At 51.3% G+C, this 25,340-nt stretch overlaps 1 protein-coding gene across 1 annotated transcript in view; it reads left to right on the forward strand.

Moving 5' to 3' along the window:
* Positions 1-25,340, forward strand: part of LOC144592188 (cadherin-related family member 2-like) — an 89,160-nt gene that overhangs the window by 24,466 nt on the left and 39,354 nt on the right. The window contains exons 16-20 of the mRNA XM_078396667.1: positions 1,232-1,478; positions 5,142-5,381; positions 9,715-9,784; positions 11,442-12,044; positions 18,974-19,045. Coding sequence (XP_078252793.1) covers positions 1,232-1,478; positions 5,142-5,381; positions 9,715-9,784; positions 11,442-12,044; positions 18,974-19,045 — 1,232 coding nt within the window. The remainder of the gene's footprint in view (positions 1-1,231; positions 1,479-5,141; positions 5,382-9,714; positions 9,785-11,441; positions 12,045-18,973; positions 19,046-25,340) is intronic.

A 25,340-nucleotide genomic window follows, 5' to 3' on the forward strand; every position in this document is an offset into this window, starting at 1 on the left:
GCCTGACCCGCTGAGTTACTCCAGCATTATGTGTCTACCTGAGAAACTAATAGCCCAGTTAGCCTGAAGTCAATATAGTTAATGTTGGATTTTATTATTATGGCACTTGGAAAATCACAGTACGATTCGGCAAATTACACAGAAACATAGAAAATAGTTGCAGGAGGAGGCCATTCGGCCCTTCGAGCCAGCACCGCCATTCATTGTGATCATGGCTGATTGTCCCCAATCAATAACCCGTGCCTGCCTTCTCCCCATATCCCTTGATTCCGCTAGCCCCCTAGAGCTCTATCTAACTCTCTCTTAAATCCATCCAGTGATTTGGCCTCCACTGCCCTCTGTGGCAGTGAATTCCACAGATTCACAACTCTTGTTGTGACAATTTACAATTTACAATTTACAAATTTCACCAGCCAAAGAACCTGCAAACCTGCGCCTCTTTGGAGTGTGGGGGGGAACCAGAAGCACCCGGAGAGAAGGTACAATTCGACGGTTTTAATTCACAAAATGCTGGAGTAACTCAGCAGGTCAGGCAGCATCTCGGTAGAGAAGGAATGGGTGATGTTTCGGGTCGAGACCCTTCTTCAGACTGATGTCAGGGGGGGGCGGGACAAAGGAAGGATATAGGTGGAGACAGGAAGATAGAGGGAGATCTGGGAAGGAGGAGGGGAAGGGAGGGACAGAGGAACTATCTAAAGTTGGAGAAGTCGATGTTCATACCACTGGGCTGCAAGCTGCCCAGGTGAAATATGAGGTGCTGTTCCTCCAATTTCCGGTGGGCCTCACTATGGCACTGGAGGAGGCCCATGACAGAAAGGTCAGACTGGGAGTGGGTGGGGGAGTTGAAGTGCTCGGCCACCGGGAGATCAGATTGGTTAACGCAGACCGAGCGCAGGTGTTGAGCGAAGCGTTCGGCGAGCCTGCGCTTGGTTTCGCCGATGTAAAGAAGTTGACATCTAGAGCAGCGGATGCAATAGATGAGGTTGGAGGAGGTGCAGGTGAACCTCTGTCTCACCTGGAAAGACTGTTTGGGTCCTTGGATGGAGTTGAGGGGGGAGGTAAAGGGACAGGTGTTGCATCTCGTGCGGTTGCAGGGGTTGCGGAGAAGGTACAAACTCCGTGCGGACAGCGCCCGTGGTCGGGATGGAACCGGGGTCTCCGACGCCGTGAGGCGGAGAATCTACCCGCTGCGCCACCGCGGTGACGTTGGTTATTGCTCCCATTCCGGCAGGTTGCAGGTGTTTGGGGTGGACCCACTGACGGGGGTGTTCTTTGTAAAGAACCAAACCCTGCTGGACAGGGAGACCAGGCAGCGATACTTCGTCACCGTGCAAGCCAAAGATGGCGGTGGTCTCACCGCCAACGCACAGGTCGAAGTTTCCGTCTCCGACGCTAACGACCACGAGCCTGTGTTCCAGAGGAAGAGCTACAGTGGATTTGTGAAGGAAAACGAGGTTAAAAGTGTTGTCCAGGTTCAGGTACGTATTTATTGACTTATCAACAAAAAAAACAGTTCTTTAGTTTAGTTTTGTTAATTATTGTTTCGGACATTAAGTACGGTGAAAAACATTTGTCTTTTCCTTGGCTGGATAGCATGCAAACAGTGGGCTGTGGAGGCCAAGTCAATGGATATTTTTAAGGCAGAGATAGATAGATTCTTGATCAGTACGGGCGTCAGAGGTTAAAACATAGAAACATAGAAAATAGGTGCAAGAGGAGGCCATTTGGCCCTTCGAGCCAGCACTGCCATTCATTGTGATCATGGCTGATCATCCACAATCAGTAACCCGTGCCTGCCTTCTCCCCGTATCACTTGATTCCACTAGCCCCTAGAGCTCTATCTAACCCTCTTTTAAATTCATCTAGTGAATTGGCCTCCACTACCCTCTGTGGCAGAGAATTTCACAAATTCACAACTCTGGGTGAAAAAGTTTCTTCTCACCTCAGTTTTAAATGGCCTACCCTTTATTCTAAGACTGTGGCCCCTGGTTCTGGACTCACCCAACATTGGGAACATTTTTCTTGCATCTAGCTTGTCCAGTCCTTCTATAATTTTATACGTCTCTATAAGACCCCCTCTCAACCTTCTAAACTCCAGTGAATACAAGCCTAGTCTTTCCAATCTTTCCTCATATGACAGTCCCGCCATCCCGGGGATTAACCTGGTGAACCTACGCTGCACTGCCTCAATAGCAAGGACGTCCTTCCTCAAATTAGGAGACCAAAACTGCACGCAGTACTCCAGATGTGGTCTCACCAGGACCCTGTACAACTGCGGAAGGACTTCTTTGTTCCTGTACTCAAATCCTCTCGTTATGAAGGCCAATATGCCATTAGCTTTCTTCACTGCCTGCTGTACCTGCACGCTTACTTTCAGTGACTGGTGTACAAGGACACCCAGGTCTCATTACAATTCCCCTTTTCCTAATCTGACACCATTGAGATAATAATCTGCCTCCTTACTTTTGCCGCCAAAGTGGATAACCTCACATTTATCTACATTATACTGCATCTGCCACGCATCTGCCCACTCATTCAACCTGTCCAGGTCACCCTGCAACCTCCTAACATCCTCTTCACAGTTTACACTGCCACCCAGCTTTGTGTCATCTGCAAACTTGCTAGTGTTGGTTCTAATTCCATCATCCAAATCATTAATATATATTGTAAACAGTTGCGGCCCCAACACCGAGCCTTGCGGCACTCCACTTGCCACTGCCTGCCATTCTGAAAGGGACCCGTTTATTCCTACTCTTTGCTTCCTGTCTGTCAACCAATTCTCTATCCATGTCAACACCCTACCCCCAATACCATGTGCTCTAATTTTAGTCACCAATCTCCCGTGCGGGACCTTTTCAAAGGCTTTCTGAAAGTCTAGATATACAACATCCACTGGCTCCCCTTCATCCATTTTACTTGTCACGTCCTCAAAAAATTCCAGAAGATTAGTCAAGCAGGATTTCCCTTTCATAAATCCATGCTGACTTGGACTTATCCTTTTACAGCTATCCAAATGCACCATTATTACCTCTTTAATAAGTGAATCCAGCATCTTCCCCACCACCGAAGTCAGGCTAACTGGTCTGTAATTCCCCGTTTTCTCTCTCGCTCCTTTCTTGAAAAGTGGGATAACATTATAGCAGGCCAATTAACCTACAAACCTGCACGTCTTTGGAGCGTGGGGGGAAACCGAAGTTCTCGGAGAAAACCCACGCAGGTCACGGGGAGAACGTGCAAACTCCGTACAGACGGCACCCGGCAAGCACCAGGTTCGAACCTGAGTCTCTGGCTCTGTAAGCGCTGTAAAGTCCGCAACTCTACCGCTGCGCCACCGTGCCGCCACTTTGCATCACCATTCCGCCTCTTTACAGTATATTCCCAGCTCACCATTCTCGGAGAAAGGTCTCAGCATTAGACGATGGCGCGGTCACGGTGGCGCGGCGGTAGAGTTGCTGCCTCACAACGAATGCAGCGCCGGAGACCCGGGTTCCATCCCGACTACGGGCGCTGTCTGTGCGGAGTTTGCACGCTCTTCCCGTGACCTGCGTGGGTTCTCCCCGAGATCTTCGGTTTCCTCCCACACTCCAAAGACGTGCAGGTTTGTAGGATAATTGGCTTGGTAAATGTAAAAATTGTCCCCAGTGGGTGTAGGATAGTGTTAATGTGCGGGGATCGCTGGTCGGCGTGGACCCGGTGGGCCGAAGGGCCTGTTTCCTCGCTGTATCTCTAAACTAAACTAAACTAAATGGAATTTCTATGGAACTGATGCGCTACAATGCTGAGAACTATATTCTGCACTCTGTATCTTCTCCTTTGCTCTACCCATTGCACTTGAGTTTGACGTGATTGTATTTATGTACGGCATTATCTGATCTATTTGGATAGCGTGCAAAAACAAAGCTTTTCATTGCACATCGCTGTACAAAACACAGCTGTGGTGGCTCGGTGGCACAGCGGTAGAGTTGCTGCCTCACAGCACCAGAGACCCGGGTTCCATCCTGACTACGGGTGCTGTCTGTACGGAGTTTGTACGTTCTCCCCGTGACCTGCGTGAGTTTTCTCCGGGTGCTCCGGTTTCCTCCCACACTCCAAAGACGCATGGGTTTGTAGGTTAATTGGCTTCGGTATAAATGTAATTTGAACCTCGTGTGTGTAGGATAGTCTTAGTCCAGGGGGGCCGAAGGGCCTGTTTCCGTGCTGTATCTCTAAACTAAACTGCATTAAACTAAACAAAGCTTTTCACAGTACACATAACAATAATAAACCTAAACCAAAACCTAACTAGCTAATCAATTGTCGTCTTTCAATTAACTCGACCTACATTGCAATCAGAAAGTATTAAGACGCCTTCAATTTTTCCACATTTTGTTACATTACAGCCTTATTTTAAAATGGATTAAATTCATTATTTAAAATCTGTTTTTGCTTTGTTATTGTAGGGTATTGTGTGTAGATTGATGATTAAACAAAAAATAATTTAATCCATTTTAAAATAAGGCTGTCACGTAACAAAATGTGGAAAAGGTGAAGGTGGCCTGAATATTTTCTGAATAATGCTAATGAGGGCTTGCTATTGAGGGCGTGCAGCATAGGTTTACTAGGTTAATTCCCGGAATGGAGGGACTGTCATATGTTGAAAGACTGGAGCGACTAGGCTTGTATACACTGGAATTTAGAAGGATGAGAGGGGATCTTATCGAAACATATAAGATTATTAAGGGGTTGGACACGTTAGAGGCAGGAAACATGTTCCCAATGTTGGGGGAGTCCAGAACCAGGGGCCACAGTTTAAGAATAAGGGGTAGGCCATTTAGCACGGAGATGAGGAAAAACTTTTTCAGTCAGAGAGTTGTGAATCTGTGGAATTCTCTGCCTCAGAGGGCAGTGGAGGCCAATTCTCTGAATACATTCAAGAGAGAGCTGGATAGAGCTCTGAAGGATAGTGGAGTCAGGAGGTATGGGGAGAAGGCAGGAACGGGGTACTGATTGAGAATGATCAGCCATGATCACATTGAATGGCGGTGCTGGCTCGAAGGGCCGAATGGCCTCCTCCTGCACCTATTGTCTATTGTCTATTGTAATGCACCGTACAACAATAACGGCAAAACTCTTTAACTGAACCTGTACTTTATCATCTCCAGGCTTTTGACAAGGACCGAGAGAATTCGCCGAACAGTGAAATTACTTACACGATCGTCGATGGAGATCTTGCTCGACATTTTAGCATCAATGGTTCCACTGGAGTAATGTCCGTGCTCACACCAGTAGACAGAGAATCCATGGATGCATCTTTGAATGGAGTTGTTCATCTGACTGTCCAAGCCATTGATGGAGGCACTCCAGCTCGTAGCTCCACCGTACAAATTGCCATCATAGTGGAGGTACGATAACAAAACACAGTGCTCGCGCTCCACCAATGGCAGCTGCCTGGGCTGGGAGGCAGGTTGCTACGCACCCTCCATTAGATGGCACCCGGGCCTATAATGTCCGGGCCTACAGTGTCCGGGCCTACAGTGTCCGGGCCTACACTGTCCGGGCCTACACTGTCCGGGCCTACACTGTCCGGGCCTACACTGTCCGGGCCTACACTGTCCGGGCCTACACTGTCCGGGCCTACACTGTCCGGGCCTACACTGTCCGGGCCTACACTGTCCGGGCCTACACTGTCCGGGCCTACACTGTCCGGGCCTACACTGTCCGGGCCTACACTGTCCGGGCCTACACTGTCCGGGCCTACACTGTCCGGGCCTACACTGTCCGGGCCTACACTGTCCGGGCCTACACTGTCCGGGCCTACACTGTCCGGGCCTACACTGTCCGGGCCTACACTGTCCGGGCCTACACTGTCCGGGCCTACACTGTCCGGGCCTACACTGTCCGGGCCTACACTGTCCAGGCCTATAGCGCCCCCCCCCCCCTGGGCCTTATAGGGGACAAGGTCGGTCCTGTACGGGACAATCCAATTTAGCTCAAAATACGGGATGTCCCGGCTAATACGGGACAGTTGGCGACCTTAGTTCTGACCCAAAACGCCAGAGATGCTGCCTGAACCGCTAGGTTAGAGGAGTTGAGTACAGCAGTAAAGAGGTCCTTCTGCAGTTGGACAATGGTCTCCTAATTTGAGGAAGGACATCCTTGCTATTGAGGCAGTGCAGCGTAGGTTCACCAGGTTAATCCCCGGGATGGCGGGACTGTCATATGAGGAAAGATTGGAAAGACTGGGCTTGTATTCACTGGAATTTAGAAGGATGAGAGGGGATCTTATAGAGACGTATAAAAATATAAAAGGACTGGACAAGCTAGATGCAGGAAAAATGTTCCCAATGTTGGGGGAGTCCAGAACCAATGGCCACAGTCTAAGAATAAAGGGGAGGCCATTTAAAACTGAGATGAGAAAAAACATTTTCACCCAGAGAGTTGTGAATTTGTGGAATTCTCTGCCACCGTGGGCAGTGGAGGTGAATTTAAAAGAGAGTTACATACAGCTCTGGGGGGGCTAGCAGAATCAAGGGATATGGGGAGAAGGCAGGCACGGGTTACTGATTGTGGTTGATCAGCAATGATCACAATGAATGGCGGTGCTGGCTCAAAGGGCCAAATGGCCTCCTCTTGCACCTATTTTCCATGTTACTGTTTCTATGTTACTCCAGAACTTTGTGCCAATCATAGTATATGTTTCCCATTTTTATAAAAATATTTGTTAACATGGTTGCCCCAGTCTATGCTAGCAATTATTGTCCACTGCTGGAGATTGTAGTTGAGGCAGGTGCTTGGATGGGAATGGTTTAGAGGGGAAGACACAGAGTGCTGGAGTAACTCAGCGGGTCAGGCAGCATCTGTGGAGAACATGGGTAGGTGACGTTTCACAGAGTGCTGGAGTAACTCAGCGGGTCAGGCAGCATCTGTGGAGAACATGGGTAGGTGACGTTTCACAGAGTGCTGGAGTAACTCAGCGGGTCAGGCAGCATCTGTGGAGAACATGGATAGGTGACGTTTGTGGTAGATACCTTTCTCCCGCTTGAAGCATCGCCTATCCATGTCCTCCAGAGATGAGTGGGAAAGAACTGCAGGTGCTGGTTTACACCGAAGATAGAAACAAAATGCTGGAGTAACTCAGCAGAACAGGCAGCATCTCTGGAGAGAAGGAATGGGTGACATTTTGAGTCGAGACCGTCCTTCAGACCTTCTTTAGATCTCCTCCAGAGATGCTGACTGGCCCCAGAGTTCCTCCATCACTTTGTATTTTACTGAAGATTCCAGCATCTGCAGTTCCTTGCGTCTCGGATATAGAGTCTTATTCGTACAGCATGGAAACAGGCCCATCCGACGGAGAGGGGGTGGGGGGGGGAGGGGGGAGAGGGCGGGGGGGGGGGGATGAAGAGCTTTAATTGTAATTAATTAATTAAAATCTTTGAGAACATTAGTGACGCAGTGGCGCTGGTTTGCGACGGGCACGGTGATGGACGCCCCACACATCTCTGTCCTCCGCACCGCTGGCCAGCTCCCCTTTTGTCTCTACGTACGCGTCTTCCATCAACGTCTCCAGCATGGTCTTGTTTGGTGGTCCCGGGTTCCGTCTTCCATGGGTGTGTTCCCACAGCACAACCTTGTTTGCTGGTGTTTCTGGACGGCGGTGGGTGGCAATGACCAGCGAGCCTCATCCTTCTCCACCTGATCTTCTCGGTCAGAGGTGGAATCTCCCCGTAGAGCTGGGCCTTGGTGGTGTGGCTCCTCCACCTGAACTTGTCTGAGTATTCGGGTGTAGACACCACCGAGAGACTTGGACAGTGCTCGAGTGAGAGTCCATGCCTCATGCCCACACCATAACATTGTCTCCACAGTTGCATGGAAGAATCTCAGTTTGAGACCCTTAGACATCCGAGACATCCAGATTTCCCCCCGTGTTGTTCAGTCAGAGAGTTGTGAATCTGTGGAATTCTCTGCCTCAGAAGGCAGTGGAGGCCAATTCTCTGGATGCTTTCAAGAGAGAGTTAGATAGAGCTCTTAAGGATAGCGGAGTCAGGGGGTATGGGGAGAAGGCAGGAACGGGGTACTGATTGAGAATGATCAGCCATGATCACATTGAATGGCGGTGCTGGCTCGAAGGGCCGAATGGTCTCCTCCTGCATCTATTGTCTGTTGTCTATTCAGGGCTTTCCATGCGAGTGCTTTCTGGACCTCGATGTCATTCTCCGAGCTCTGCATCCTCGCTCCCAGGTACTTGAAGTCCTCCGCTTTCTTGGGAGATGCACCGTCACTGGTCTTAAGGGGCTCATGGTCACCACTGTTGAACGCCATGTACTCAGTCTTCTTGGCATTGAGGTGGAGGCCCACTTGCTCGCACTCCGTCTCGACCCTGCCGAGCATCTCCTGTGCCTCTTGTCATGAGCTGCAGGCAGAGAACAAAACCAGGACCAACCAAGCCCGGCAACAAATACCCTCATGGCACAGAGGGGGAGCAATCTATCATCTCTTGCAAGAGCAGAGGCTTCCCTTCCCCCCCACCCCCTCTTTTGTATTCATTATTTATTTCTTCCTTCGTTGCCCCTCTCGTCCCAGCACCTTACCTGGATTCGCATCCATTTCTCACCCCCCCCCCCCCCCCCCCACCCCATCCCACCCCACACCTTCCACCTCCATTCCTTCCTCTGGCTTCACAATTTGATCCTCTGCTATCCTTATCACCCACTGTTTGTCTTTTCATCCCTGGCCTTTGTCTAACCATCTGCCCGTTTTTTTAAAAAACCCTCACCTTTGGCGGTCACGGTGGCGCAGCGGTAGAGTTGCTGCCTTACAGCGCAATGCAGCGCCAGAGACCCGGGTTCCATCCCAACCCTGGATGCCGTCTGTACGGAGTTTGTACGTTCTCCCCGTGACCTGCATGGGTTTTCTCCGAGATCTTCGGTTTCCTCCCGCACTCCAAAGACGTACTGGTTTGTAGGTTAATTGGCTCAGTGTAAATGTAAAAATTGTGCCTAGTGGGTGTACGATGGTGTTAGTGTGTGGGCATCGCTGGTCGGTGCGGACCCGGTGGGCCGAAGGGCTTGTTTCCGCGCTGTATCTCTAAACTAAACTAGACTTTGTCCACCTATCACTCACCAGACTTTCTCCTAATCTCTCCTCTCTTCAAGCTTTCCAGTGCGACCAAGGGTCCCGACCCAAAACATCTCGAGACATTTAGGCTTTAGGGATAGAGCGTTGATACTTAGCCCTTCGGCCCAACCGAGGCCACGCTGACAAGTGATCATAGAAACATAGAAACAAAGAATAATAGGTGCAGGAGTAGGCCATTCGGCCCTCCGAGCCAGCACCACCATTCAATATGATCATGGCTGATCATCTAAAATCAGTACCCCGTTCCTGCTTTTTTCCCCCATATCCCTTGATTCCGTTAGCCCTAAGAACCAAATCTAACTCTCTCTTGAAAGCATCCAGAGAATTGGCCTCCACCGCCTTCTGAGGCAGAGAATTCCACAGATTCACAACTCTCTGAGTGAAAGAGTTTTTCCTCATCTCCGTTCTAAATGGCCCACCCCTTATTTTTGAAACTGTGGCCCCTGGTTCTGGCCTCCCCCAACATCGGGAACATTTGGCCCGTTGTACCGAGCCAGTGTATTTACAAATGTATAAACGGTGCTGGCTCGAAGGGCCGAATGGCCTACTCCTGCACCTATTGCCTATTGTCTAAACCACTGTCAACATTCTGTATTTCAGGACGTGAATGATAATGGCCCTGTATTTAACCAGAGCACATATTTTGTTGCCGTTCCTGAAGACCAACGGGGTAAGAACCGCAGATGAGATAGAGAAGTAAAAATTAAAAAAATTCTGTGACTTGTGCCACAGTCGACCTTCTGTCGGTTCGGACCAGATGGGATAGCCTTCGTTGCCCTCGCACATCGATGAGCCTTGGGCGCCCAACACCCCTGTCTGTCGCCGGTTTGTGGTTTGTCCCTCCTCGGACCACTGTCGGTCGGTACTCACCACTGCTGACCGGGAGCACCCCACAAGCCTTGCCGTTTCACAGATGCTCTGACCCCAGTCGTCTGGCCCTTGTCAAAGTCACTCAGGAGATAGTTGTCAAAATCGCTCGTTATTTGGAGATAGTTAATAATAATAATAATAATGCATTACATTTATATAGCGCTTTTCATATACTCAAAGACGCTTTACAGGGATTTAGAGAACATAGGGAAGTGAATAAATAGATAAATAAGTAAACGAACAGAGAAAGGAGACAGAAGGTGAGGTGACCTTCAGTGGTTGAAGGCAGTACTGAACAGGTGAGACTTCAGCGATGTTTTGAATGTGGTGAGTGTGGAGGAGTCTCTGACGGTTTGGGGTAGTGAGTTCCATAGGGTGGGAGCAGCGATGGAGAAAGCCCTGTCCCCCCAGGATCTGAGTTTGGTCCGGATGTGGGGGGATAGGAGATTGGCAGCAGCAGAGCGGAGGGTGCAGGTGGAGTGTGCCTGTGGAGGAGGTCGGTCAGGTAGGATGGGGCCAGGTTATGGAGGGCTTTGTAGGTCATGAGGAGGATTTTGTACTGGATTCTCTGGGGGATGGGGAGCCAGCTAGTTGCAGAAGTCTCTCTATCCTCACTCACACAGTGAGTAGCAAGGAGGTCCTTCTGCAGTTGTACAGGGCCCTAGTGAGACTGCACCTGGAGTACTGTGTGCAGTTTTGGTCTCCAAATTTGAGGAAGGATATTCTTGCTATTGAGGGCGTGCAGCATAGGTTTACTAAGTTAATTCCCGGAATGGCAGGACTGACATATGTTGAAAGACTGGAGCGACTAGGCTTGTATACACTGGAATTTAGAAGGATGAGAGGGGATCTTATCGAAACGTATAAGATTATTAAGGGATTGGACACGTTAGAGGCAGGAAACATGTTCCCAATGTTGGGGGAGTACAGAACCAGGGGCCACAGTTTAAGAATAAGGGGTAGGCCATTTAGAACCGAGATGAGGAAAAACTTTTTCAGTCCGAGAGTTGTAAATCAGCGGAACTCTCTGCCTCAGAAGGCAGTGGAGGCCAATTCTCTGAATGCATTCAAGAGAGAGTTAGATAGAGCTCTTAAGGATAGCGGAGTCAGGGGGTATGGGGAGAAGGCAGGAACGGGGTACTGATTGAGAATGATCAGCCATGATCACATTGAATGGCGGTGCTGGCTCGAAGGGCCGAATGGCCTACTCCTGCACCTATTGTCTATTGTTTAAAGTCCACCACTAACTCCTTAGTCGTGTCGGTGATGAGCTGCAGGTGATTCTGCCCACCCCTCTCAACAAAGTCGTTGAGTCCAATGTTTACCACTGTATTGACAATAGACAATAGACAATAGGTGCAGGAGGTGGCCATTCAGCCCATCGAGCCAGCACCACCACTCAATGTGATCATGGTTGATCATTCTTAATGATGAATCACCTTGTCACTCTGTTTCAGACGGCTGTGTGTTTGTGATACGTGCTTGGGACCGGGACGCCACTGAATCTAATCGGCTGGTGACCTACAGGATTGAAGGCGGGGCGAGGGGCCAGTTTATCGTCAGCGCTGGGGCGGGAGGCCGGCACCAAACCGCATGCGTCCGCGTGGCTCCGGACGCCATGCTGGATTACGACCGGGGCCCGCGGAGGTACCGCCTCTTGCTGGCGGCCGTCGACCCGGGCTTTGACCGCGCCGGCCAGGCCACTGTCCAGGTGGACTTGGTGGACACTAACGACGAGCCTCCCGCTCTGACGGCCAGCTCCCTCTCCGATGTGCTGGCTAGCGAGAACGGAGATCTGCGCGCCCTCGTGGCCACCGTCCGGGCCCTCGACCCCGACACGGACGCCGAGCTCCACTACTTCGTCCGCGCGGCGCTTTGCCTTGGCGACAAGGGCAGAACGTTGGACGGCTCGCTCTGCAAGGGCTGGTTTCGGCTGATGGAGCGGTCCGGGGCTCTGGTCTACGGTGGGCCCGTGGACCGCGAGCGCGTTCAGGCGGTCTTGCTCAGCGTACAAGTCGTGGACTACAACACCGTGCACTCTCCAAACATGAGCGAGGAAGGTGAGCCCCATACCAACGCTGGTCTCGTAGTCACGTAGTCCTCCCTCTTACAACATCATTCATACCTTCACAGCTCCATGACTCTTTTCATCAAAATCATCATCATCATCATAATCATAATCATCATAATCATAATCATAATCATAATCATAATCATAATCATAATCATAATCATAATCATAATCATAATCATAATCATAATCATAATCATAATCATCACAATCATAATCATCATCATCATCATCATAATCGTAATCATCATGATCACAATCATCATAATCATAATCACCATAATCATAATCATAATCATCATAATTCCAATCATCATAATTCCAATCATCACAATCATAATCATCATAAGCACAATCATAATCATCATAATCACAATCATAATCATCATAATCATAATAATCATAATCATAATAATCACAATCATCATCATCATCATCACAATCATCATCATCATCATAATCACAGTCATAATCAGAGGTATAATCAGAGGTACAATCACAGTCATAATCAGTCATCATAATCAGAGGTAGACACAAAAAGCTGGAGTAACTCAGTGGCTCAGGCAGCATCTCTGGAGAGAAGGAATGGGTGACGTTTCGGGTCGAGACCCTTCTTTGGACCAAAGAAGGGTCTCGACCCGAAACGTCATCCATTCCTTCTCTCCAGAGATGCTGCCTGACCCGCTGAGTTGCTCCAGTATTTTGTGTCTACCTTCGATTTAAACCAGCATCTGGAGTTTTTTTCCTACACATAATCACAACAATACTTTATTAGCCAAATATGTTTTGCAACGTACGAGGAACTTCATTTGCCACACAGTCATACCAATAAAAGGTACAGGACACACACAATACATGTTGACATGAACATCCTCCACATTCCTCACTGTGATGGAAGGCGAAAAAAAGTTCAATCTCCTCCCTTCTTTGTCCTCCCGCGGTCGGGGGCCTCGGGCCTTCCGGTGACGGGACGATCTCGGCTCCTGTAGACAGCGGCGGGACTTCCTCGTCGGGGCGATCAAGCCAATTTGATTAGTACGGGTGTCGGGTTACGGGAGAAGGCAGGAGAATGGGGTTAGGAGGGAAAGATGGATCAGGAGTAGACTTGATGGGCCGAATGGCCTAATTGCGCTCCTATCACTTATGACCTTAGATACCTTGACTGCCTCCTCTGGCAGCTCGTTCCATACACCCACCAGTGAAAATGTTGCCCCTCGGGTTCTTATTAAATCTTTCCACTTTTACCTGAAACCCATGACTTCTGATTCTTACTTCCCCTACCCTGGGTAAACAACTCTGTACAGTCACCTAACAATCTCCCTTATCATGTTCATAAGTTCAAAAAGAAATTCCTCCTCATCTCCTTTCGAAACGTAGGTCCTTTTATTCGGAGGCTGTGGTATACGCTGTGAACGGCTCGATTGTAATCATGTGTTGTCTTTCCGTTGACTGGTTAGCACGCAACAAAACCTGTTCACTGTACCTCGGTACACGTGACAATAAACTACAACTGACACTGTTTTTTCTAGTTTAGTTTAGAGATACAGTGCGGAAACTGTATCTGACTTGGATGAAGGGATTAAAAGTACCATTAGCAAATTTGTAGATGATACAAAGCTGGGTGGCAGTGTGAACTGTGAGGAAGGTGCTATGAAGTTGCAGGGTGACTTGGACAGGTTGTGTGAGTGGGCGGATGCATGGCAGATGCAGTTTAATGTGGATAAGTGTGAGGTTATCCACTTTGGTGGTAAGAATAGGAAGGCAGAGTATTATCTGAATGGTGTCAAGTTAGGAAAAGGGGACGTACAACGAGATCTGGGTGTCCTAGTGCATCAGTCACTGAAAGGAAGCATGCAGGTACAGCAGGCAGTGAAGAAAGCCAATGGAATGTTGGTCTTCATAACAAGAGGAGTTGAGTATCGGAGCAAAGAGGTCCTTCTGCAGTTGTACAGGGCCCTAGTGAGACCGCACCTGGAGTACTGTGTGCAGTTTTGGTCTCCAAATTTGAGGAAGGATATTCTTGCTATTGAGGGCGTGCAGCGTAGGTTTACTAGGTTAATTCCCGGAATGGCGGGACTGTTGTATGTTGAAACAGTTGTATACAAGATGGCGGCGCGTCCAGACGCAGCGGCTTTGCGCTCCCACATTCGATGCAATCCGGAGCAGCCCAGCACCAAACGCGGCTGCGAGAAAACAGGAAAAAGTGTAACCAGAAAACGCAACGTACTTACCTTCACCACGAAGAATTCCAGGGCGACAGCACGTCCTCACACAGCAACATCGCGCTCTTCAAAGCGCTGCAAACCACGCATGGAGCAGCCCAGTAGCGGGGGGAAAAACCCTACCTGCACCGGAATCCAGTTGAAGCCCGTGGCGGTCAGTACAGACCCAACGGCAGCGGTAGGTCCAAATCCAACGGCAGCGGCAGGTCCAGGTCCAACGGCAGCGGCAGGTCCAGGTCCAACGGCAGCAGCAGGTCCAGGTCCAACAGCAGCAGGTCCAACAGCAGCAGCAGGTCCAGGTCCAACAGCAGCAGGCCCAACGGCAGCAGCAGGTCCCGGTCCAACGGCAGCAGCAGGTCCAGGTCCAACGGCAGCAGCAGGTCCAGGTCCAACAGCAGCAGCAGGTCCAGGTCCAACGGCAGCAGCAGGTCCAGGTCCAACGGCAGCAGCAGGTCCAGGTCCAACAGCAGCAGCAGGTCCAGGTCCAACGGCAGCAGCAGGTCCAGGTCCAACGGCAGCAGCAGGTCCAGGTCCAACAGCAGCAGGCCCAACGGCAGCAGCAGGTCCAGGTCCAACAGCAGCAGGCCCAACGGCAGCAGCAGCAGGTTCAGGTCCAAGGGCAGCAGCAGCGTGTCCCCCAAGGCACCGCAGCTCCCGGAAGGCGGATCGCACATGGAGCCGCATGGAGCTGCTCAACATCGGACACGATTGCGAGAGACTGGCTGGTGAGTACCACAAAACCCTCACCAAAGTCCCAACGGAGCTCGGTAGAACAGGCCCCTGGACCACCACACCGGGGAGTTGGAGACGGAGCCAGCGCAGGGAGAGGAAGCAAAAACGTGGTCGGAGAGCGGGGGTGCAGGCCAGGCTAAGGAGGGCCCCACAAAGACCATCCTTACCAAGCATCTTTCTCGCCAATGTCCGGTCACTCTCCAACAAGCTGGATGAGGTAAGGCTGTGGATCAACACCCAGCGATCCCTGAAAAACTGCTGCGCGCTGATCTTCACGGAGACGTGGCTCAACGCACTGGTCCCCGACGGGGCTGTGGAGCTAACAAACCGCTCACTACATCGTGCTGATAGAACAAAGGACTCCGGTAAGAGCAAGGGCGGTGGGCTCTGCATCTACATTAACAATGACTGGTGCACCAACCACACTGCAATAGAGAGCTACTGCTCCCCAGACCTGGAGTACTTACTGCTCAAATGTAGGCCGTTCTATCTGCCGCGGGAGTTTACGGTGGTCATCATCATGGCCGTATACATTCCCCCACAGGCTAATGCTAACCTAGCATTAGCACAGCTGCACTCGGCCATCAGTAAGCAGCAGGATGCCCACCCCAACGGTGCCTTCATTGTTGCAGGGGACTTCAATCAGGTCGACCTACGAGCCTCGCTCCACAAATTCCATCAGCATGTGCAGTGCCCTACCAGGGGCTCAAACACACTGGACAAGGTGTACACCAATGTAAAGGACGCCTACAGAGCTCTCCCCTGCCCACCCCTGGGACAATCCGATCACCTCTCACTGTTTCTACTGCCCGCATACAAACCCCTCATCCGCAAGACCAAACCCACAATAAAGACGGTCAAAATATGGCCCGAGAATGCCACCCTACAACTCCAGGACTGCTTTGATCGCACCGACTGGGACCTGTTTGCACAACAGGCCACCTACGGTTCAGAGATAGAGGTAGACTTGGAGGAATACGCATCCACTGTGCTCTCCTACATCAACTGCTGTGTGGAGAATGTCACGGAGGACAAGGTGATAAAGATGTTCCCAAACCGGAAACCCTGGATGAACAAGGAGGTACAGAACCTGCTGAGGGCACGCAACAATGCCTTTAAATCTGGTGACACTTCAGCATACGGTGTTGCCAGATCACACCTAAGCAAAGGTATTAAAAGGGCCAAAGACACCCATAGGCAACGGGTGGAAGACCACTTCAACACCACGGACACCAGAAGCATGTGGCAGGGTGTCAGGGACATCACTGGCTACAAGAGCAGCCCTGCCTGCCCCCACAGCAATATGGCACTGACCAACGAGCTTAACACCTTCTTTGCCCGCTTTGAAACTGGCAAAACCACCTTGAGTGAAAGAACCCCAGCCGAGGCGGTGGGACAGGTCTTGCAACTGAGCACACAGGAGGTACAACGCGCTCTGCAAAGGGTCAACCCACGCAAGGCTGCAGGACCGGATGGTGTTCAAGGAAGGGTACTGAAGGACTGTGCTGAACAGCTGGCTGAGGTATTCACCAGGATCTTTAACCTGTCATTATCTCTGGCTACGGTCCCCAAGTGCCTGAAGTCGGCTATCATAGTTCCGGTGCCGAAAAAAGCAAAGATCTCCAACCTGAACGACTACCGCCAGGTTGCCCTAACGCCGATTGTCATGAAGTGCTTTGAGAGGCTAGTCCTCTCACACATCAAATCCAGCATCCCTGACTCACTGGACCCACATCAATTTGCATACAGGGCAAATAGATCTACAGAGGACGCCATCTCTCTGGCTCTTCACACTGTCCTGACTCACCTAGAGAGACAGGGCACGTACGTGAGGATGCTATTCATAGACTATAGCTCCGCCTTCAACACGGTCATCCCCACCAAGCTCATCACCAAACTCCACCAGCTAGGCCTTAGCTCGTCATTATGTGACTGGATCCTGGACTTCCTGCTGGAACGACCGCAGGCAGTGAGAATGGGCCCGCACCTGTCCTCCACTATCACCCTGAGTACCGGCACACCACAGGGCTGTGTTCTGAGCCCCATGCTCTACTCCCTCTTCACACACGACTGTGTTCCTGCATTCGACACCAACACCATTGTCAAGTTTGCAGATGACACAACGGTGATCGGGCTGATCACCAACGGGGATGAAACAAACTATAGAGCGGAGGTGCAGAACCTGGCGGACTGGTGCTCGGATAACAACCTGTCCCTAAATACCACCAAGACCAAGGAGCTGATCATCAACTTCCGTAGGTCACATAACGGGGAATATGCCCAGATCTCTATCAATGGGGTCAGTGTGGAGAGAGTGTCCAGCTTCAAGTTTCTGGGCACTCACATTTCGGAGGACCTAACATGGTCCAATAACACTGCTGCGCTGGACAAGAAGGCACAACAAAGACTGTTCTACTTAAGAACACTGAAAAAGTCTGGTCTACCCCAACAGCTGCTGACGACCTTCTACCGCTGCACCATAGAGAGCATCCTAACGCATGGAATCCCTGTGTGGTACCTCAGCTGCACGGAGGCAGAAAGGAAAGCTCTACAGCGGGTAGTCCATAGAGCTCAGAGGGCCATCGGAACACAGCTACCAGACTTGGAGGGCATCTACAACACACGATGCCTCAGAAAAGCCACCAGCATCCACAAAGACTCTTCACACCCCTGCAACAGTCTATTCGAACTCCTTCCATCGGGCAGACGATACAAGGCCTTCTATGCCCGCACCTCCAGACTCAGGAACAGCTTCATCCCCAGGGCCATAGCTGCTATGAACCGGTCCTGCTGAGCCGGATGGCCACAACGCATAGATCAACTTGCACTTTACCCTGTCCAAAACTGTTACAACTGTTCGTTTCGTTGGGTTGCTGCTGTCTAAATTACCTAAATTAGTGCATCGTATGGGAGGCGCATTCCCAATCTCGTTGTACCCCTGGGTACAATGACAATAAAGATATATTGTATTGTATTGTATTGTATTGTATTGAAAGACTGGAGCGACTAGGCTTGTATACACTGGAATTTAGACGGATGAGAGGAGATCTTATCGAAACGTATAAGATTATTAAGGGGTTGGACACGTAAGAGGCAGGAAACATGTTCCCAATGTTGGGGGAGTCCAGAACAAGGGGCAACAGTTTAAGAATAAGGGGTAGGCCATTTAGAACTGAGATGAGGAAAAACTTTTTCAGTCAGAGAGTTGTGAATCTGTGGAATTCTCTGCCTCAGAAGGCAGTGGAGGCCAATTCTCTGAATGCATTCAAAAGAGAGCTAGATAGAGCTCTTAAGGATAGCGGAGTCAGGGGGTATGGGGAGAAGGCAGGAACGGGGTACTGATTGAGAATGATCAGCTATGATCACATTGAATGGCGGTGCTGGCTCGAAGGGCCGAATGGCCTCCTCCTGCACCTATTGTCTATTGTCTATTGTCTATTGTCTATTAAAACAGGCCCCCTTCGGCCCACCGAGTCCGACAACCAGCGATCCCCGCACACATTTAACACTAACCCACACACACACAAGGGACAATTTACACAAACACCAAGCCAATTAACCAACAAACCTGTACGTCTTTGGAGTGTGCGAAGAAACCGAAGGTCTCGGAGAAAACCCACGCAGGTCACGGGGAGAACGTACAAATTCCGTACAGGCAGCGCCCGTAGTCGGGATGGAACCCGGGTCTCCGGCGCTGCATTCGCTTTGAGGCAGCAACTCTCCGGCTGCGCCACCGTGACACTCATTCTTTGAAATTGGTCCATCTTTCCTGAGCTTTTATTCCCCCAGAAAGTGGACACAAAATGCCGGAGTAACTCAGAGGGCCAGGCAGCATTTCGAGAGAGAAGGAATGGGTGACGTTTCGGTCGAGACCCTTCTTCAGACTGATGATTTTATTCCCCAGACTGATGCTGGCAAACGTTTAACATCTTTGACAGTAATTGTGCATTTCGTTTTTTTTTAGGACATATTAAAATTATCATCGCTGACGAAAACGACAACGCACCTGTATTTTCTGGTACGGAAAATAAAAAAGGTGAGTGATAAATTTCAACGTTAGGGGAAAGAACTTGATATTTTGAAATAAATGCCCTGTTCTCTAACAAACCCCCCCTTCCTCCCCCTTTCTCCCTCCCCCTTTCTCCCTCCCCCTTTCCCCCTTTCTCCCTCCCCCTTTCTCCCTCCCCCTTTCTCCCTCCCCCTTTCTCCCTCCCCCTTTCCCCCTCCCCCTTTCCCCCTCCCCTTTCCCCTCCCCCTTTCTCCCTCCCCCTTTCCCCCTCCCCCTTTCCCCCTCCCCTTTCCCCTCCCCCTTTCCCCCTCCCCCTTTCCCCCTCCCCCCTTTCCCCCTCCCCCCTTTCCCCCTCCCCCCTTTCCCCCTCCCCCTTTCCCCCTCCCCCTTTCCCCCTCCCCCTTTCCCCCTCCCCCCTTTCCCCCTCCCCCCTTTCCCCCTCCCCCCTTTCCCCCTCCCCCCTTTCCCCCTCCCCCTTTTCCCCCTTTCCCCCTCCCCCTTTTCCCCCTCCCCCTTTCCCCCTCCCCCCTTTCCCCCTCCCCTTTCCTTCTCCCCCCCTTTCTTCCCCCTTTCACCCCCCTTTCTCCCCCCCTTTCTCCCTCCTCCTTTCTCCTTCCCCCTTTCTCCCCTCTCCTTTCTCCCCCCCTTCTCCCTTCCTCCCTCCCCCTTTCTCCCTCCCCCTTTCTCCCTCCCCCTTTCTCCCTCCCCCTTTCTCCCTCCCCCTTTCTCCCTCCCCCTTTCTCCCTTCCCCTTTCTCCCCCGCAACATTCCCTTCCTCCACCCCTCCTTTCCCCATGCCCCACCTGGACTCACACCCACGTCGCCCCTCCCCCTCCCCTTCCACCTGCATTCCATCCTCTAGCCTCACAATTTGCAACCCTTCAATCCTTTTGTCTCACACCTTCTGCCTTTTCGTCTCTGGCCTTTCTCTACCATCTGCCTTCTCAACCTCCCTCTTCACCTGTATCAACCTACTGTGTACCAGGCTTTGTCCTGCCCCATCTTTCCTCCAGCATTCTCCCCCCCACCTCCCACAGTCCGTCTGAGGAAGGGTACCAACCCAAAACGTCACCTATCCATGTTCTCCAGAGATGCTGCCTGACCCGCTGAGTTACTCCAGCACTCTGTGAAACGTCACCTATCCATGTTCCCCAGAGATGCTGCCTGACCCGCTGAGTTACCCCAGCACTCTGCAAAACGTCACCTATCCATGTTCCCCAGAGATGCTGCCTGACCCGCTGAGTTACTCCAGCACTCTGTGAAACGTCACAAAGTGCCGATAAACGCTCGTCATCGATTAACCAACTCATTCCTGGGATCGTTCTTGTAAACCTCCTCTGGACCCCCTCCAGGGCCAGCATATCTTTCCTCAGATATGAGGCCTAAAATTGCTCACAAATGCGGCCTAACCAGCTCCTTATAAAGCCTCAGCATTACATCCCTGTTTTTGTATTCCAGTCCTCTTGATATAAATGCTATCGTTGAGTTTTCTTTCTTTACCACTGATTTGACTTGCAGATGACCTTTTTTGGGAATCATGCACCAGCCACTCCCAAGTCTCTTTGCACCTCCGATTTCTGGACCCTCTCCTCATTTAGAAAGTTAGTAAGGCAGCAACTCTACCGCTGCGCCACCGTGTTGCCGAAGAAAGCGCTGGGTGGCAGCTTTTTCGAGGGCAGTATCCTCAGGGGAATTCACGCACACGCGCACACACACACACACTAGGGTTGCCAACTTTCTCACTCCCAAATAAGGGACAAAAGGTGACGTCACCGCCCAGCGCCCCACGTGACCTCACCCAGCCAGCGGCCACGTGTTCCCGCTCCACCAATGCCGGCTGCTAGGGCCAGGAGGCACCTGGGCCTCCGGGCCTACAGTGTCCAGGCCGACCGTGTCCGGGTCTACAGTGTCTGGGCCTACAGTGTCCGGGCCTACAGTGTCCAGGCCCACCGTGTCCGGGTCTACAGTGTCCGGGCCTACAGTGTCCGGGCCTACAGTGTCCGGGCCTACAGTGTCCAGGCCTACAGCGTCCAGGCCTAATACGGGACAAGGGCGGTCCCGTACAGGACAAACCAATTTAACCCAATATACAGGATGTCCCGGCTAATACGGGACAGTTGGCAACCCTAACTAACACACACACACACACACACACACCTACACACACACACACCTACACACACACCTACACACACACACACACCTACACACACACACACACACACACACACACACACACACACACACACACACACACACACACACACACACACACAAACACACACCTACACACACACACCTACACACACCTGCACACACACACACTAGACAATACACCCTTTTTTCCTATGTCAGGCACCCGGAACTCCTCGATACTAAGCCACCCACAGCCATGATAATCCTCGCCCTCTCCCAGCCTGCTGTTTCAACACCAGAGCCACTTTACATCCAGCAAGGCTGGCAAATCAAAGCAAAGTTTCCCGGCCTACCCAGCCTCTCGAGTAAAGAAAACCATTAAACCTTTGTGTAAAGGTGAGTGATGGCGGCCAGCGTCACCCTTGGGCCTAATAATGTGCCTTGACTGGTATGCACTTAGATCTTGGGGAAATGCTTGTGGCATATATATAACGAATTTGTAATTGGTGGGGAACAGGTTTAACAGCATGGATAATCATCAGGGAACATTAAGAATGCAGCCATGTTACACAGATTTATTTGAACATGTTTGCAGCATTGCCAGTGCAGAAACTTGCCGTTAAAACGGCTTCTGTTGTAACTCCGGTGGAACTTTTCTGCACTTAAGGGGCGGCACGGTGGCGCAGCGGTAGAGTTGCTGCCTCACGACGCCAGAGACCCGGGTTCCACCCTGACTCTATCGCTGCGCGCACGGTGGCGCAGCGGTAGAGTTGCTGCCTTACAGCGAATGCAGCGCCGGAGACTCAGGTTCGATCCCGACTACGGGCGCCGTCTGTACGGAGTTTGTACGTTCTCCCCGTGACCTGCGTGGGTTTTCTCCGAGATCTTCGGTTTCCTCCCACACTCCAAAGACGTGCAGGTCTGTAGGTTAATTGACTGGGCAAATGTAAAAATTGTCCCTAGTGGGTGTAGGATAGTGTTAATGTGCGGGGAGCGCTGTGCGGTGTGGACCCGGTGGGCCGAAAGGGCCTGTTTCCGCACTGTATATCTAAATCTAAGGGTGCTGTCTGTACGGAGTTTGTACGTTCTCGCCGTGACACGCGTGGGTTTTCTCCGGGTGCTCCGGTTTCCTCCCACGCTCCAAAGACGTACAGGTTTGGTATAAACGTAAATTGTCCCTAGTGTGTGTAGGGTGGTGTTAGTGTGTGGGGATCGCTGGTCGGCGCGGACCCGGTGGGCCGAAAGGGCCTGTTTCCACGCTGTATCTCTGAACTAAAACGAAACTAATCTAAACTTAAAAGCATTGGAGTCCTAAATATTTATTCCTTGGAGTGCTGGAAGATGAGGGGTGATCTTAAAGAGGTGTATAAACTCATGAGGGGAATTGCTAAGGTCTTTTACCCAGGGTAAAGGAATCAAGATCCAGAGGACAGAGGTTTAAGGTGAGAGGGGAAAGATTTCATAGGAACGTGAGGGGCAACTTTTTTTACACAAAGGGTGGTGGGTGTATGGAACGAGCTGCTGGAGGAGGTGGTTGGGGCAGAAACTTTCACAACATTTAAAATACATTTGGACAGGTACATGGATAGGAAAGGTTTATAGTGATATGGGCCAGACACAGGCTGGTGGGACTAGTGTGAAGAGATATCTTTGGCTGCCAGGGGAAGGTTGGGCCGAAGGGCCTGTTTCCATGATGTATGACTAAGACTCTATATCAGAGACTCAAGGAACTGCAGATGCTGGAATCTTGAGTAAAATACAAAGTGTTTGAGGAACTCTGAGGCCAATCAGCATCTCTGGAGGAGATCTAAATAAGAGCTGACGGAGGGTCTGGACCCAAAACGTCACCCATTCCTTCTCTCCAGAGATGCTGCTATTCCAGCATGTACAATAGACAATAGGTGCCGGAGGAGGCCATTCGGCACGTCGAGCCAGCACCGCCATTCAACGTGATCATGGCTAATCATTCTCAATCAATACCCCGTTCCTGCCTTCTCCCCATACCCCCTGACTCCGCTAGCCTTAAGAGCTCTATCCAGCTTTCTCTTGAATGCATTCAGAGAATTGGCCTCCACTGCCTTCTGAGGCAGAGAATTCCACAGATTCACAACTCTCTGACTGAAAAAGGTTTTTCCTCATCTCAGTTCTAAATGGCCTACCCCTTATTCTTAAACTGTGGCCCCTTGTTCTGGACTCCCCCAACATTGGGAACATGTTTCCTGCCTCTAACGTGTCCAATCCCTTAATAATCTTATACGTTTCAATAAGCTCCCCTCTCATCCTTCTAAATTCCAGCGTGTTCAAGCCTAGTCGCTCCAGTCCACCCTGCATCCTCATAGCATCCTCCTCACAGTTCACACTGCCACTCAGCTTTGTGTCATCCGCAAATTTGCTAATGTTACTTTTATGTCATTAAGTCACTTAGACTTCATCTAAGTCATTAATGTATATTGTAAATAGCTGCGGTCCCAGCACCGAGCCTTGCGGAGGTTCGCCAGCACTTTCTGTTTTTTTAAATCTAAATACTTCAACTTGACCACAGAGATTTGGGAGGCCTGTGGAAAGTAATCGTGCTGTATCTCACTCATACAAGGAAGCTTATTCAACTGAATAAATAATATATATCATTTAACTAAAACGCATTACCCATCGCAGAATTTGCCATTGAGTTTCAGCCACAGGGAGAGGTTGGATTAGGGTTGCCAACTGTCCCGTATTAGCCGGGACATCCCATATTTTGGGCTAAATTGGTTTGTCCCGTATGGGACCGCCCTTGTCCCGTATTAGGCCCGGGGAGCGCTGTAGGCCCGGGGAGCACTGTAGGCCCGGACACTGTAGGCCCGGACACTGTAGGCCCGGACGCTGTAGGCCCGGACGCTGTAGGCCCGGACGCTGTAGGCCCGGACGCTGTAGGCCCGGACGCTGTAGGCCCGGACGCTGTAGGCCCGGACGCTGTAGGCCCGGACGCTGTAGGCCCGGACGCTGTAGGCCCGGACGCTGTAGGCCCGGACGCTGTAGGCCCGTACAGTGTAGGCCCGTACACTGTATGCCCGGACACTGTAGGCCCGGACACTGTAGGCCCGGACACTGTAGGCCCGGACCCTGTAGGCCCGGACCCTGTAGGCCCGGACCCTGTAGGCCCGGACGCTGTAGGCCCGGACGCTGTAGGCCCAGACGCTGTAGGCCCGGAAGCTGTAGGCCCAGACACTGTAGGCCCAGACACTGTAGGCCCGGAAGCTGTAGGCCCGGAAGCTGTAGGCCCAGGCGCTGTAGGCCCGGACGCTGTAAGCCCGGACGCTGTAAGCCCGGACGCTGTAGGCCCGGACAGTCTAGGTGCGGACACTGTAGGTTCGGACAGTCTAGGTCCGGAGGCCCGGGCGCCGCCTACCAGAGGTTGCATAGCAACCCGCCTCCCGGCCCGAGCGGCCGCCATTGGTGGAGCGGGAGCACGAGGCCGCTGGCTGGGCGAGGTCACGTGGGGAGCTGGGACGGTGACGTCACCGATTGTCCCTTATTTGGGAGTGGGATAGTTGGCAACCCCTAGGTTGGAAAGACTTGGTTTGTTTTCTCTGAAATGTCAGAGGTTGTGGGGAGACATGATGGAAGTGTATAACATTTTAAGAGGCATAGATGGGGTAGACAGTCTATACGGTGAGAGGAGGAAAGTTTAATGGAAATGTGCGGGACAGAAAGAGGTGGGGACCTGAAATGGTGGTGGTGGTGGTAGTGAAGGCAGACACGGTGGCGCAGCGGTAGAGTTGCTGCCTCACAGCGCCGGAGACCCGGGTTCCACCCCAACTACGGGCGCCGTCTGTACGGAGTTTGTACGTTCTCCCCGTGACCTGCGTGCGTTTTCTCCGAGATCTTCGGTTCCCTCCCACACTCCAAAGACGTGCAGGTTTGTAGGTTAATTAGTTTGGAGTAAATGTAAATTTGTCCCTGGTGTGTGTAGGATAGTGTTAGTGTGCGGGGATCGCTGGGCGGTGAGGACTCAGTGGGTTGAAGGGCCCGTTTCTGCGCTGTATCTCTGAACTGAACTAAACTAATCTAAACTAAACGAAAGTGGCATTTAAGAGGCTTTTAGATAGGCACACGGAAGTGCAGGGAATAGAAACATAGAAACGTAGAAAATAGGTGCAGGAGGAGGCCATTTGGCCCTTCGAGCCAGCACCGCCATTCATTGTGA

This window comes from Rhinoraja longicauda, chromosome 3, assembly GCF_053455715.1.
Source record: "Rhinoraja longicauda isolate Sanriku21f chromosome 3, sRhiLon1.1, whole genome shotgun sequence".
NCBI lineage: Eukaryota > Metazoa > Chordata > Chondrichthyes > Rajiformes > Arhynchobatidae > Rhinoraja > Rhinoraja longicauda.